At 39.2% G+C, this 14,907-nt stretch overlaps 1 protein-coding gene across 8 annotated transcripts in view; it reads left to right on the top strand.

The window, feature by feature from the left end:
* npnta (nephronectin a) overlaps positions 1 to 10,332 on the top strand; it is a 40,550-nt gene extending 30,218 nt beyond the window's left edge. For 5 of the 8 annotated variants that reach the window (XM_056409900.1, XM_056409897.1, XM_056409898.1 and 2 more), the window contains 7 exons: positions 410 to 544; positions 1,617 to 1,739; positions 2,967 to 3,452; positions 6,522 to 6,611; positions 7,658 to 7,756; positions 9,480 to 9,739; positions 9,972 to 10,332. In XM_056409900.1, the coding sequence (XP_056265875.1) occupies positions 410 to 544; positions 1,617 to 1,739; positions 2,967 to 3,452; positions 6,522 to 6,611; positions 7,658 to 7,756; positions 9,480 to 9,739; positions 9,972 to 10,082 (1,304 nt within the window). In that variant the 3' untranslated portion in view covers positions 10,083 to 10,332. The remainder of the gene's footprint in view (positions 1 to 409; positions 545 to 1,616; positions 1,740 to 2,966; positions 3,453 to 6,521; positions 6,612 to 7,657; positions 7,757 to 9,479; positions 9,740 to 9,971) is intronic. The other 3 variants (XM_056409902.1, XM_056409899.1, XM_056409896.1) reach the window with 1 other exon arrangement.
* The last annotated feature ends 4,575 nt before the right edge of the window (positions 10,333 to 14,907 follow it).

Below are 14,907 nucleotides of genomic sequence, written 5' to 3'. Positions count from 1 at the left end.
CACCTCAGCTGCATAATACTGAACACACATTAATGATTTTAAGACAAATGTGTGAGCGTCTCTGTGTGTAAATATTAATGCCCACATGCCTGCAAAGGTGATCAATGGAGACACTTAGAATATTTCTTTAAATAATGGAGCAATGCATAGTGCATTGCATTCTTCTCACTGAGCAGAAGACATAATGTGCTTCGTTTATACATTATATCTAACCAGGGAAGGTAGAAAACAGTCATGTGAATAAATATGTTTGTTACGTTTTTCTTTGCATTGTGCATTTTCTAATGCATTGTAACTGTATATGGACAACTCTAAAAAGATGTTTAGAGGACAATTATGAATACATTCCGTTTTCATTTCAATATTGTCTTACTTTATGGAATAACCGGCATCTTTTTTCTTCTTGCAGATGTGGATGAGTGTGCAGCAGGGATAGCCGTGTGTCCCCGGTTCAGGAAATGCATGAACACCTTTGGTAGCTACATCTGCAAGTGCCATGAAGGCTTTGACCTGCTATACGTCAATGGGAAATACCAGTGCAGAGGTACCGTGCCAAGGTCTCCGCAGTGAGGCTTTCACAGATAAAACTTACAAAGGTCATAAATGTGCTGAGATGTCTTGACTTATAACCAATAATATAATTATTTTTAGTGATGCATGTGCAGGTTTTACAGCTGTTACTGAGGGAGCAAATTGAAAATATATTGCACACATACATGCAGAGTACTTGTATAAAAAAAGTGACGTATACATTTAATCTGTACTGTACTTAAGTACAATTTTGACAGACTTCACTTCATTTAAATATTTAAATTGTATGCTACTTCATACTTTATACATTTAAGAGTAAACTATTCTTTCTTTTACTCCACTACATTTATTTGCAGTTACTGATTGCTTTGCATATTAAGATTTTACATATAAAACTTATGATCATTTCATGAAATAAGATGCATTATTATACCGTACATTAATAAACCCGGCAGTATTTATATCTGTTCAAATAAACCTTGGCCTTCTACAATATGCTAATGTATGGATTTATGTACATCTGCAATGAGATGGTACATTACATTCTTGGTATGACATTTATATATTTCACATCATAGTATGTTCAATAATTATATTCAATATCAACAGATTAATACAACAAGTCCGGTTGAGACTCTGCAGTAAATAATGAAAAACATGTATTAAAGCAGGAACTGAAACTTCCGAATACTGTTGGTTAACTTTACCTCAGCAGTGCATTTTATTGATAAATACTTGCTTTTTAATCATTTGAATTACGATTCTTTAGAAATCCATACAATAACCTTGATACTTAGCAGCATCTAGAAAATACACGATATCCAATCTTTTTTATGATTATTTTAGGATAAAATTCTTCCTAAAATGCTTTAAAGACCTTGGAACTCAAAAATCATTTTTTCTCTGACATTCACAGAGGGATCCCTTTTTTTCACGTAAATGCTTGTGTTAACATATTTATGACATAGGATTTTGAGCCCTCAAGTGGATGTGAAGCAATTATCCTTTGACATGTTGCTGGTATGTTCCATTTTTTTTCTTTCTTGTTCCCAGTAGCTTAATTTGATGTTTTTACTGTCTTTCAGATGTGGATGAGTGTTCTTTAGGTCAGAGCCACTGCAGCAACTTTGCCTCCTGCTACAACACGCCGGGCTCATACAAGTGCAAATGCAAAGACGGCTACAGGGGGATTGGCCACGATTGCAAACGTAAGAATTGGGAACAAAACCCTTGGCCCAGATGCTCACTTTTGCAAAGAGCACTGGGGCCTCACATATTTGTGTTCCTTTTCAGTGTTTTTTAAAAAGCTAGGGAAGCAGGGATAGCCTTCTTAGGAAAGAGCCGGGTCTAAAATTCCTTTCTTTATAATGGTTGTCAGTCATCACTTAACTCGCCCTGCTCCCTTATCACATGTGCCTCGAGTTAGCCTTCACTTCTTTTTTAATCAGCCAGAAAGATGTCAAAAATATATCTTCCTTGTCTCATTTTACTTGCTTACAAACAGTTAATTTGGTTTGTGAGTCTGTAGTTTTTACAGCAGCTCAGTGGACAAGAAGTCATTTACACTCCACAGTTATTTAATCATCTAACAGACACAACTAGTGGAACAGTCCATAAAGCAGAGAAGAGGCCTCCTGGCGTTGTGCGCTGCAAATGTTTCACCCCATCTTCTGCCCAAGGGGGTGTGAGCCACTAGTGCTCTGGGAGTCGAGTTGCAATATCCTATTTGTGTATCGCATATCAAAGTCGCCTGCAACTTGAGAAGGCAATAACTGAGTTCAAACCTCTTGCCTTTGTCCACTCTCATTCCTCACTCATGAAGCCCCCGTCACCACCCCATCACACCAACCCCCAAGTCTCTGCTCCTGCATGAAGAATGTGTGGCGGAACAAAGAAGAAGGAGGTGTTACCTTTATGACATCAGCGCAGCGAGGGTGATATTCAGGGCACGGAAGCCTTTTTGAGCGCAGAGATCATTCCACACACATAGAGCGACTTTAGCATGATGCTGCGAGGCCTCTGGCTATGTGAACACACAAATAATTACTAATCAGGAGGAGCATATGAATGCATACAAAGCCACTGTCGGAGAGAAATATTGATTTCACGAAAGCAAAAAAATTCACTGAACGTGAAGTGTCTTTGTAGGCGAGTTTGCTTGCAACCAGGTCATGTTGTATGCAAAGTCTTTCTCTTTAAAAAAAAACTAATAAATGTGAACTTGCTACATGATGATTTTATGGGCCCCTCTTGTGTGAGCTAGTGCTTCAGTAAGATTTGAAACACCTAATTTGTTTTAGGATTAACATTTAGTTAGTAGATATCAGGAAAAGTCTCAGTAGATGAGGAAAGCCTTCCTCTACACAAGTCAGACTAATCATTGTAATTCGTTTACATTTGTACGCCTCAATAACATTTTACTGCTCATATTTCAGGACTCCGTCTGCATTCTCTTATCATTCCAGCCATTCCTAAGGTGGTTATTGACCCTGCGAGACCAGGCAAACTGCCTCCAAATCATCACAACCACATCCCCGACATGGATCAGAAAAGAACCACCACTACCCACCGCCCAGCAGTGACTCAAAAGATAATCTTCACCATTATCCCCAAATCAACTGCTGCCACGACGACGACCACGACGGCGGCAACGACGACGACCACGACGGCGGCCACTACGACGACCACGACCGCAGCACCTCTGCCTCCAAGGAGGGTTACCCCGCCTCTACGCAAGCCAGCAGTTCCCACCCGAAAGCCCTTTATCCCAACCCGGAAGCCGCCAGCACCGACACGCAAGCCCTACGTCCCACCAAAGCCAGTGGCTCCCACACGACGCCCGCTGCCGCCACCGCCACCGGTTACACCTGTAGACAACACTATCCAGAAGGAGGTCACCAAACAGAGAGGAGATGTCCACAGTAAGAATTAGATATGTCTTTTATATAGATTTACATTTATTTATTTATTTTAATACAAACTTTCAGTTATAGATGAGAAATCCGTATTTTGTGTCTTTTTTTATACCGGATCACACATAAATTATAGGCCTTTTTACAAATCCTTATAATGAAAGCAAACCTCATATTATTCTCCATAAAGTTGCTGGTTAACCTGTTACCAAACTTAAAAAGCCTAAATACTTATCCAGGAGCTACCAAGCATTGATATAATTTATTTGGACTTGCGTTTATGGCAATCTGAAAAAAACATATGCTCTCCTTGTATCTCTGCTTTTGGTTTCTATCAGGGGGAAATATCTCGCGCTGCTCAACGCTCCATTAATTTGCCCAGCTTGGTGCTAACTTTGTCTGACAGCTTTTCCATACTGAGGTAGTATACAGCGGCTGTTTCAAGTTTTATCACCATAAACAGCTGTGATGTCAGGAAATGACAAAAATGGGAGTGAACCAAAACCGGGAAGTTGTGAGTCGCAGAACGCTCCTTTTTGCCTTGTCGATTGTTGATATAAGAAGTACACATTGTTCTTATTAACAACTCAAAAAACACAAGAACTTGTTGCATTAGCCGGTTTGATAGTGAAGTGAACCTTTTGTCACAGACTTTGACATTAAAAGGCACTTATTTAAGTTTCCTCGAACCAACCTGGAGTATAATAGAAAATGTCTTCATTTGAAGAAAGGAACTTTGTGTTTATTATGACATATACCATCTGGGGAATCCAAAAGGATAAAAATACTGTCATAATGAGAGTTGCATGCATCTATACATAACATTAGGTTTTTTTATTGAGATAAACTCTGTAATATGTGACTTGTTAAAACAGAAATAGTTAGTTCAGGTCCAAAGTCTACTCTTTTCTCTATTTTCTTTTACCGAGGTAAACAGGTAAACACTTTTTATAACGATATTTAAAAGGTCAGACTGGTGGAATTCTATATTTTTCTGACAACATTTTCCTGTCAAAAGATCCAATGAAAAGATAAAAAGAGCACCAAAGGCATATTCATCCACAGCCTAAATTAGTTGTACTTCCCTGTAACTGTAGGACAATAACTTTAAAAGCACTCAGTGTCATCGCCAGGGTAGATACGTTGGAGAGTATGAGGAGTTGGGCTAACACATTGTTGGTTATGGGATTTGTTGGCACACAACAACGTGTGTAGTTTCAGCACATTTGCATATTATTATGATATACAGCCATACAGAAAAGGCAACAGAAGGTGAGACTTATTGGAATGTTTCGTCCAGATGCACCAACAATATAAATTGCACTCAAAATTGTAATCAAACATTGTGTTTCATGTTTGCTTGTAGGCATAGCCAAAGTCAGTGTTTATCAAAACTCAACATTTTTAGCACCTTTGACGTAGAAATATCGGGTGAGAGTATAGGATAAGAGGTGGAACACTGTGGTTTCCGGCTCACCTTGCCAGATGGCATCACATAATTAGAAAAAGGGAAAGAAGATTACATTAACACCTGTCTGCACTGCTCGAGGGAGACATCAATCTAATAGTTTGCAGCACGGCAGAGTAGTTATACAAATCAGAACTTCCTGAAGATGGTTTGAATAATATGAGGGAGGAGGGAGGAGAGACAATGCTGAGTTATTATTCAGATAATCTGATGGAAATGGGAATCATTTGAATGAAGAATGCCTCAGCTGTGTCTCAGGGGCTGTGTGTACTGAAGTCAGAGCATGTATGTGTCACCAGTGAAAACCTTAAGAAATAGTTTATTCGGCAAATACACAAATGCCTTTTTCTGCTAGAATTAGATGTGAAGATTGATGGTGCCATCAATCTCCTCCTTTAACTCTCAGCAAGACAATGAATAAGTATATATCCATTTTTGAGGCGCATGAAACACTGTTGCGCTTGAAATTAATTTACATTCAATTGAAAAATAAATTGTTTATCTCAGCTAAATAAAGATTCACAGTGTTCATCCACAAACAGCCTCTGGAAAAAGAATGCTGACGTGTACTGTGTTTGTCTTCAAACCTAAAACTAGTCAATGATTGGTTATCGCTGAACTTTTCGGCAGAACATCAGAAATCCACCAAAAGCTGCTTTTTATTGACCTCTCTAATATCTGGAAGAAATTAACAACAAAAGTTTCAAATGATGAATAACAAGCAACATTTAGTATGAGCTGTTTCAACATGGTTATTTACAGGGTCGTTTACAAACATGTCTCCTGGGCACACGCAGAGAGACATGAATGCCTGGGATCGCTGGAGAGCCCTGTGTGAGTGTGACATCCCCGCTGTCAGATTCCGCCGACTGTCAGGCTACATTGCAGTCTGCCAGGTGGTTCTGATCCAATGTGTGTGTGTGGGTGTGTGTGTGGGGTGGGGGCTTGCCAGGCCGACTGGAGGGGCCACGTGCTGGGGACTGTTTCAGTGCATTCATGGCATAGGAACAAGAATCTGTTTGCGATTCTGGGAATGGTTTTACGGATTGTTTCTCATTAAATGACACTAACCTGTCTCATCTGCAAATGCAGTGAATGCATACTTACTTTCCCTTTAAGGCATCTTTTTTCCCAAAAAAGCTTGCCACTGTAAAAGTATCCTTGCCAGTCGACCTTTTAATAAGACAGCTCAGCTTAAAATATTTTGGGCAGTGTGACACCGTTGGAGAAGGGAAGAGGCTATTTCAAGACTGTCTGTGTACTGTGTGTGAGTAGCTCCAGGTTGTGTAGCGGCAACATTTACCCAGGCGTTGCATCATGAACCATCAGCCTCTTAGTTGTAATGAGTCAATTACATTTACAGTTTATTTTATAAAGCCCAATATCACAAACTACAAATTACCCCCAGAGGCCTTTACAATCTGTACACATACGACATCCCTGTCCCAGGACCTCACATCGGATCAGGAAAAACTCCCAAAAAATAGGAAAAAAAACTTTCACGGTGAAAAACGGGAAGATGAAACAAAGCCACGCGATAGCTACAAGCAGGGAGACCAGTGAACAAATAAAATAATGTTGTTAATCCTTTGCCTCGCCTCTCTCCCCAGTCCCTCGGAACCATGGCCACAACACCGTCCTCGGCGTCGACTTTGACATTGAGCTCGGCAACACGGCAGATGAAGCCAAGGACGACCCAGGTAAACATAATACATTTTGTCAGAGGCTATCAGCAACAGCCCTCAAATAATGACGAACAAGCCACCTTCGCTTGAGGCAGAATTACACTCGGTCAACTCCTGCAGAGTTGCTGCCGAGGCGAAGACATTATAGTGACCAGCTGTGTTTTCATAGGCTTTTCACCAGGAGGGTGACGGGACATCTGGCCATATCCGTTTAAATAATGGCTCACAGCTCGGAACGGCCAGACATTTCCCCTTTTCACATTATGCTTGCTTGATTGCCCGACTGCTTGAATGATGGATTGATCCTTTTGAAGTTCATCAGTGCTCCGCTCCTACGCTCCACTCAGTGTAGAGTTCCTTCGGTAACGATAGGAAAACAGTTCTTTGTGGAGAGACAGTATTTTATGTGTCATATTTGTTCTACGTGATTTATTAATGTCAATATTATGCAAATTATATTGCCTAATGGTTTAATCGTGTGTTTGTTTTTGCTCACGGTGCATCATTTCCTATGCAGTGTTAAGTGAGAAGGCGTTTTTAATTGGCTCAGGAAATGAACTGAGAAGTGTTTTACGGAAACGTCACTTTCTACAAAATGATGGATGTTATTCTTATCTACGAGCCAATTTGTACAGAAATGCATGGATGATGCCGGAACTGTTTAGCCTGCATTTCTATAATATTATTGCCTAAGCATCATCACTGGGAAAGAAATCATTAGTCATGACATATTATCCCTGTTTTTTGTGACTATAGTGTATTTCGTCATGGTGGAGGGAAGACACTCATTCTCTCTGCAACATGTACGCACACACACACTCACACACACACACACACACACGCACAGACAGATATTCCAACTCCCACAAACTTGTATTTTTCTTTTTTTAATAAATCCATTTTCTCTTGAGATTTATACAGTTTATTTTCCACTTGATAAGTCCTCAATGCTTTCAACATTACAAATACTTTGTCCATATTTATTGTGCCATCACTTATCAGAAGGAGCTCATGTATGTACGTCCTCCATGTCTCTGAAAAGTGTGTTTTATTGTCTCCAGAGTCGGGCTATCTGAGCTGCTCCTTTGATGATGGTCTTTGTGGTTGGATCAGGGACAGAGATGGAGACCTGCATTGGGAGACAACACCTGATCCATCAGGTAATTGAACTCACTCAAAGGTGTTTATTTTAAAGTCAGTAAATGGAAATGAGAATAGCCAAGTTCCCTTTACTGACGATGCATACATATGCACACACACACACACACACACACATAGTCAGACAATCTAAGCAGCGCCGTTTTGTTCTGCTCAATTACAGGCCAAGATGTTAATGACTTGGGGGAAGTAGTTTGTCTTTTTTACGCGGATTACTGCTTTGCTCTACAAAGCGATGTAAATGAGAAGCGGATTACGCAACCCGTCAGCGATACCTGTGGCTCACATGATATGGGAACACGACACTGTTTTTCTTGGGGTTCTGACAAGGTGGAAACGTGATGAACTATGTTGAGAGGACTCATTAGGCACGGTGTAACGACGACACAGTGCAGCGCACTGTTCAAGCAACACTAACTACAACTGGCTTCTTCTGCCAACTGGCTTTATCATGCAATTATTCGTGTGCTTCCAGACACTGATGCTACGGTCTCATTTCAGCTAAGTTTGTGCTCCCTCATGAGAGAAAATAAAGATTTTTACCCAGACCTTTACGTTCCCTGGAAGATTATTCACAGTAAATCCTAATCTAGACCGTGACAAAAAGAAATTCCATTTCAGAGTTTAATTTCAGTTTTCAGTTGCATGCAGTGAATATATTTAATCAGAGCATTTGAATAGTATCTTATTCATAGGAATATGTGTCCACCTATATATGGCCTTAACTACATTGTGTTTTGAAGCAAGTAATTATCTACTGTTTGTCACTTTAAATTCTTTTGATAGACACTCATGGTTGTTAGAAGATTGGCACAGATTTGGAGGGGCTCATAACATATGCAGAAAGCCTCTGTGGCTTATAAATACGTATAACACCCCCTGTGGTTAACACCAGCCCTGCACAGATTTGCTAGATAAGCAAAATGCATCAGCATTAATCAGCTATTACCCCGAAGCGCTTTGACTTTTAAATTTCTCAAACTAAATAGCTCCTTTATTACTAACCAATGCATGAATTAATATATAATACATGTGCCACGGGCAAATTGCTTTACTTTGAGGTGACAAAATATAAGTGGGTCAAGTCTTTTTTAAATTTACTTTTTCTCTCCACGCCTTTCCATTCTACATATTATAAACTGTCAGTAGTAAGGGGCCATGCTGCTTGTTTAGGCTTTGTTGTGGTTGTGCTGACACCCAAATACAATACGTGAATGGATGTAGTTTGTTACTGAATTTTTAAAAAATAGACTTTTACTTGTTTTTACAGACACAATCTCCCACTGACTCAGGACATTTCACAGACTTCCTTGTCAACAGTTTGCTTGAGGACTATTTTTTAAGTGGAAAATTAATCCAACTATTCAATTATTATGTAATTTGTCCCACAATAAGTACATCGGGATACTATTTTGAGAAAGCTAAGTTATGCTGTAATTAATTAAAAAAGGTGTAATATTCTTTCCCTTAAATTTGTTCTACTTTAGCTAATTTTGTTTGAAATCCCTTTTAGTCAGGTTGTTGCTTTGAGTATATCTCATAAATAATACTTAATTTAGTTTTAAAAAGTGTGGTGCAACTGGAAAAGATGCAGCATACTCGCGACATGTGCTCATGTGCTACCGCTTTCTGAAATGCAATTCAATGTTGCACCTTACTGACTAAAAATGTATATTCTGTAGGTTTTCATTAACTGACTGCTACTTCTGTCATTTACCTCCCAAGGTGGAAGGTACCTCACCATTCCTGAGGTCGGCAACAAAAGGACCGGGCGAGGAGCACGGCTGGTCCTCCCACTCACCCCCCCCTGGAACGATGGCAATCTGTGCCTGTCCTTCCGGCACAAGCTGGCAGGCCACCACGTGGGTATGCTGCAGGTGTTTGTGAAGAAGGGGAAGCAGTACAGTCCAGCAGTCTGGGGCCGGACAGGAGGAAATGGCTGGAGACACACCCAAATCACACTATGGGGCACAGGCCTGGAAAGTGTAAGTATACATATATCAAAATTCACTCATGCAATGCACATTTTTAATTATCATTTCTTTTAGTATTTTAAATGTTTGTCATCCTGTTCATGAAAAACAAATCAGATCAGCAGTCTGCATTTCGAGAGTGAATCTGCAACATGTTAGATTGGGTAGAAATGCATGCCAGCAGCGGTTGGCGGTCATTCCTCAGTGGTAGTGCTTCAGTGTGCACGTTGCTGCTTTCCATCAGGTGATCCTGAAGGGGGAGCGTGGGCGAGGCAGGAGTGGCGAGATGGCCGTGGACGACATGACCCTGAGGAAAGGCTCCTGCACAGAGGAGCACAATCTGAGGAGACTCTGACTGACAGAAAAGAGAAAGGCAGCAGGAAAACAAGAGGGGAAATCATCTCAAAGAGAACTGACTCTGTTGTGACATCCCCTTACTCTGCCTGGCGTCTCATTGTCGTCGTCCCCCCCCCCCCTGTCACCCCTCCCAGTCATTCTGTGAACGATATCCAAAATGCTGTGCGTCCGCAGAACAGTGAGTTCCTCCCGTCTGAGTGGCCATGAATAAAAAGACTGAATTGAAATGTCATGTGTGGATCCCCCCCCCCCCGTCTTCTCACACATCCTCTCACTCCGTAACCTCGTTACCACGAAGCCTGCATGACACAACTTATCATGGCAGTGTCCTCTGCCACACAGCCCTGGCAGCCTTCCAGTCACATAGACAGTGTTCTAGGTGAGAGGATCATTCCCTCACTTAGCAATCTGCTTTTGCCTTATTTCTATCCTTTAGCCACACGCCATTGCTTATTTTTTGCTGGTATACATTTCGTTGGGGTCAAGAGGTTTAAAACGAAAAAAATCAATTATGTAAAAGACTAATTGGAAATGTCATAATTTCTTTCTCTACCCAAATTAAAATATCAACAAGAGATGAAATGGTTAAAACAACAACTTTACAACATGGGGAGAGGGTGGGGGTTTGAATAAATACCAGGACGATGTCTGGTCTTGCAATTGTTTCACAGCACTGTTTGGACTGAAAGACACGCCTTTTTTGTCACAGTATTTAAAAGATCTGTTTGGTAGAAGAGGGTTTCAAATTGAGCACCTTTTCTCCCACAATCTTTTTTTTGTGCCTCCTAAGATTGTTTGAGCACTCTATATGTTTTTTTTCATATACTCAAAATGTGTCAAACAGAATCAGTGTATGATTTTTGACACGTTAAATCAACACTTAGTTTTTATTAAACAGTATGTGCTTTGTTATATTAAGTGCAGTTTGTTATATCGACGATACCGACGCATTTCTAGGCTTTCAAAAAATGGATTATTGTAAATGTAGCTGTGTGTACATACTCTGAAATTCTACAATCCCATTTGTTGTGTGGTTTATACGTTATGTAAATTCATCCATTGATATTAATTGGATTTCAAAATGGTTGGTATTTCAACTTTATATACAGATGGAAACCTTGTGTAGTTCAAGGCTGTGTATGTCAATGTCAATGTGTTATGGTAAAATGCTCTGTCTGTAACTTGCAAAGCACATAGTTGCATATTGTATGCTGTGATAATGAAGGGCATCGGCTGGAATTGTAAGGTTTTCTGTATGCATGGGTGCATTCACCAAATTCAGATTTATCCAGACCAGTATGTAAATAAAATTAATTTGACTGATACTGTATGAAACAAAGCATGATTTATGTTCTCATCCCAGTAGCCGACAGCAACAGTGTTTAAGAAATAAGTTATATATATATATATTAGGGCTGTCAATCGATTAAAAAAAATTAACTAATTAATCGCACATTTTGAAATTCATTAATCGCGATTAAAAGTTTTTTTCTTTTCTTTTTAAAGACAAAACTTCACACAGAGCTGTGTTTCAAAGAGGCTCCTACCTATAAAGTGCCAGCGAGGGATTTAATATTGTGGATGATAAATTGTTTCTTCAGTGAAACATCCAGATTAGTAAAAAAAAAAAAAAGTATATTGAGACCCATTGGTGCTGTCATCTTTAACATTAAACAGCAGCAGAACCAGTGGCCTTGGTAAACTGACTGACATTCAACTATGTCCTGTTAACCCTCTGGAGTCTGGGCTCATTTTCTCCATTTTACAAAAAAATGTAAATTCACCTTTTAAAGGTTTTTGCATATGACACACATACCCCCATGTGTTATACATCAAACATTCCAGAACAATCTTAGCTCTATATATGAGGCTCAGTTGTCCTCGCGCCGTGTTCTCTGGTTCTCTGACTGACAGGCTGCTAATGAGCCTTACCTGTGAGGTGGGAGGTCCTTGTGATTTACTGAGTGTTCATTGGTTGTTTTTTTCGCAAAATGTTGACAGACAAACGGATTGACAAATCACGTTGAAGGTTTCGTGTGACGAGTTCTTTCCGCGCCGCGTCACCCGACACGTCGCCCCTTCGTTCCTCTGTGTATCAGAGGGAGAGACGGGAGGAAGGAGGAGCAGGAGGAAACCCGACCGATTCATCCACGAGTTTAAACTGATTTCTGCTCCTTATTTTCGCGCAGAAATAATTGTTTTAAAAACGGAAACAGTGTAAAAACTTCAACAAACACCGGAAGTAAACAAAGTTGCGTTAAAATATTTTAGTGCGTTAACGCGGCCAAATTAATCTCATAGATTAACGCGTTAACGCTGACAGCCCTAATATATATATATCTTTAAAGGTTTCCCTTTGAGCTTTTGACCACTAGTGGCACTGTAGAGCTATGCATTAATATATAGGTCCCAATATATTTTTTATGAGCACACATTGAGAGCTCACTGGATATAATATATAAAGGATGCAATACTTCTAACTAAAGAGCTGAGGAAGAGTCATTTGATCTTCTTTAAAAATGTATGGTTTCATAATGTTAAAAACAACCACAGCAGATGCATTCATCTTCACTAAAAGCTAAGGTTGCACCCTATGTATTTTGGTGATGATTTAACAAAACTATGTGTGTGTGTAGTGAAAATTCAAAAGGATGCCTTTAATATAATGATGCCCCAGAACTTCTAACTACCTTTCTTATGCTGGGGCAGGCTACAATGATCAAAGTATCAAAGAATATTTCCATAACGTACGTATGTGGAATTATTTGTGCTTGATTTATACAGCACCAGGCACCAGCACCCAATCGAATTAACACTGTATCCCAACAAGTGAGTTCTCTAATCCGTGTCTTGCTTTATTTGGCACTATTTAAAAATAGAATAATAGTTAACTTCTACGATTCCTTTAATAAAAAAATAGAATTTATTATTTCAACATCAGAGACTGCCAAATCCTTTAAAATGTATCCGAGGGCCTTGTTAATTAAAAAGAAAATTATATATATATATTACATGTGAAAAATGCCATGGTGAGCATGGTCATTTCACAGCACAACATGTATTTAAATAAAAGAAAGACAATGTTGTTTGTATTTGCCAAGCATAGCCAAATGAAGAAACACAAACCAAGTCTAGTGTGCAGACAGGTACAAAAATAGGATGAATGGTTTGGTTTAATATTTCATATTCCTCACAGACATTCAAAGATGTATTGTCTTTCTTTATATGATGCCCATGGAGCACACATGTGTTTGAAGGCTGCTGAGTATCAAATAAAATGTGATAAAAATAAGCTTCAAACATAGTAACAATCATTAATTTGTCATTATAAATGAATGTGCAAAGTATATTGAGTCGAAAGCAGCCACAATTCACAGACCTTCCCATTGCATGACTACACTTTTACCTTTAACCTACCTGGGGCTTATTGCCTTCTTGTGTTTTATGTTTTCTATAGTAGATGGCTACGGCACAGTGTATGTGCTATGAAGGACTCAGTGGAGTGTGTCTGAGAGGTGGCACCAACTGACATAGGGAACTCTTTTATGTGTTGAGGGGTTTGTTTTGCTTTGGAGTGGATTATCTAGGGATCAGGGTTTAAGGTGCTCTCTTTTGATTGTTAACATGATCATGTAATAAAAAAAGTCTTCCTAAAATATTTTATCAAAATGGAATATAAAAGTAAAAGTAAAGTAGAACAAAAAATAAAAAACTTTAGTGTGCCATTTAAATTTAATAATTGGTCAAATAACATACCATTAAAATGAAAAGTAAAGTAGAACAAGAAAGTTAACGATGATCTAGTATAGTATGCCGTTAAAATGTCATAACAAATATATTATGCCATTAATCCTTATAAAAGTACATTATAGGATTAAAATGTTTTAAAACATGTCATAGTTTGTCAGGAAAATGCTTTAAAAATCCAACAGTTTAGTACATCATAAAAATGTTTTGCCATAAAATGTTATCAAAAATCTCTTAGTGTAGTATGCCAGGGAAAATGTCATAATTAACATCAAAATCAAAATTAACATTATCTTTAACCAAAGACAGGTTCTAAACCATAGAAACAAAACATACAAAATCCGAGGTTGAGAGGCAGCAAGACCAGCAGCTCCACACCAAAGGCCTCGCTCTTCTTCTCCGTCGTCCAGATAAAGTCAAAAGATTTCTTGAAATCAAGAACAAATCTCTCTTCCTCTCTCAAACAAAAATACACACACAGATGCACACAAGCAGACACGCAGACACACACACACAGCAAACACAGAACATTAATCACATTTTTGTTCAAATGAGGTCTGCACTTCTGATATTAGATTTATCTCAAAACAGATGATTCTCCAAAGTCTTGTAAATGACCTGTTATGAAATACCTTAAAAAAAGTTTTCCTATCCGTGCAGCTTATTTGGGACCAAAAGGGCGAGCAAACAGACTCCTTATTAAGATAAACCACCACAGCAAAAGTGCATCCAGAGGGCAGAGCCAATAGCTAACACAAGAGTGCCCTCTGTATGGGAATGTGTGTGTGTTTTCCTTAATGTGGTTTCCAAATGTTCTCTGGAAGGGTGGCAAAGTCAGGCATTTCTCTATTTGTTCTTATATGCATGCACCCACATAAAGTGGCGGAGCACACAATGAGAGAAAGAAATATCAAACACCTTTTCAGTTCATGAAGAATAAAGTATGAAGCTGAATATATTTAATTTCACTTAACTTTTCGATTCAACAGAAATATTTGTTGGGCATTGGAATGAAGGACCGTATCAGTTATCTGTCATGCTGAGGAAGAGTGACGTAGCTGACATTAATTGGGGAT

This window comes from Pseudoliparis swirei, chromosome 24, assembly GCF_029220125.1.
Source record: "Pseudoliparis swirei isolate HS2019 ecotype Mariana Trench chromosome 24, NWPU_hadal_v1, whole genome shotgun sequence".
Classification (NCBI taxonomy): Eukaryota; Metazoa; Chordata; class Actinopteri; order Perciformes; family Liparidae; genus Pseudoliparis; species Pseudoliparis swirei.
Note: the sequence above shows the minus strand (reverse complement) of the source record. Positions and strands in the feature narration are given on the sequence as shown.